This window comes from Myotis lucifugus, unplaced genomic scaffold, assembly GCF_000147115.1.
Source record: "Myotis lucifugus unplaced genomic scaffold, Myoluc2.0 scaffold_328, whole genome shotgun sequence".
Classification (NCBI taxonomy): Eukaryota; Metazoa; Chordata; class Mammalia; order Chiroptera; family Vespertilionidae; genus Myotis; species Myotis lucifugus.
The window spans coordinates 671928-673359 of record NW_005871376.1 but is presented as its reverse complement, the minus strand read 5'-3'; the positions used below and the strand labels follow the sequence as shown (position 1 = coordinate 673359).

General features: G+C 45.7%; 1 protein-coding gene across 1 annotated transcript in view; it reads left to right on the top strand.

Annotated features, from left to right (window-relative positions):
* Window positions 1-823: 823 nt before the first annotated feature.
* The window catches only part of LOC102428633 (phosphatidylethanolamine-binding protein 4), an 85179-nt gene continuing 84570 nt past the window's right edge, over window positions 824-1432 (top strand). Inside the window, exon 1 of the mRNA XM_023764333.1 lies at window positions 824-952. Coding sequence (XP_023620101.1) covers window positions 824-952 — 129 coding nt within the window. The remainder of the gene's footprint in view (window positions 953-1432) is intronic.

Here is a 1432-nt window from a genome sequence, read left to right as displayed (position 1 = left end):
CAGGCCCACGAAGCCCTCTGTTGTTTTGCTCCATCCACCTCTCCAACCCTACCATGTCCACACACATACACCCTCGCTTGCCACTGGCCACATGGCATTCTTTCTGTTCCTCCAACCTTAACTTTTTTCCTCCTAAAGGCCTAGGTAGCAGCTATTTCCTCTTCTTGGAATGCTTACTCCCTCTCACTCTACCCTATTTTATTAATTATAGTACTAATCAAACTTAACATTTCCTCAGGTTTTGTTTGTTTGTTTGGGTGTGTATTTTTTAAAATATGTATATCTTACCTAGAATAAAAGCTTCCTGAAAGTATGGACCATACTGTCTTGTTATTTGTTGGAATCCTAGTACCTAGAACAGTTGTAGGCACATAGTAGATGTTCAGTAAATGCTTGTTGAAGGGATGAGTCCGAGTATTCTTTGCAATACAGTTCCTGACCCAGAGTTAAGATCTCCTATATTTGCTGAATTAATAGGTAAGTCGCCCCAACTACAGTGTGAGCTTCTTGAGAGCAAGCCCTGTTTTAGATTCCTTTGTTTCCTCCACAGCACCTAGCATGATGCTAGGGATTTCCAGGTGCTTAGCAAATATGCTTGTTTGATTTATTCCTTTTCATACCGGGAAATCCAACTTATTAAGCTGTCTTCTTAGTGAACGTCTTTTCTCTGAGCACAAGCATGAGGTACAAGAGGAATGTCATGAGAACCAAGATGACCTAGGTAGGAAGTTATAGGGGTGGGTCAGCCATTACAGGTGATAATAGAGATAAAGGATGGTCTGCACCTGGTAGTTTTCCCATCGCTATTCTATCTGTCATAACGATGCATTTCTTTTTGGTGAATGTGTTACAGAGTGCGACCTACATCCTGATCATGGTGGATCCCGATGCCCCTAGCAGGTCTTCGCCCCAAGCTCGGTTCTGGAGACATTGGCTGGTGACAAATATCAAAGTAAGCCAGCCGAGAGGCGCTTTCTGATTCTCTGGGGATTATGGCTGGAAGATCGCTATCATTCTCTGCGTTCTCAGCTCTCATTTCATGAGGGTTGAGGACTCTGATGAGCAAGGACTTCTGCGTCAGGTCACCCCCCGCCAGCTCCTAGCTGTCACAGCCCCCCCAAGTTTTCTTACAATTTCAAAAATGTCCCAGGGTCAGTGGTGCACAGGCAAATGGGCTGTCAGAATAACAGGGGGGGGGAGCCCCAATTTGTAGCGTTTGCTGAATTCTGTAGTGCAAATACTCCCACCCTAGCCAATTTCAAGCTACTGATGAATTAAGGACTGACTCACACAATTTCTGAAAATTTAACAGTTGGCTCTGGCACCCCACTCCAGGGCCTGGATTCGGGGCATGGGGTGATTCTGTGCAGTCCAGGTGGCAGAATTGGTGGGGAGCATCCGGGAGGACCTCCTCCTGATAGGCAGACATTTC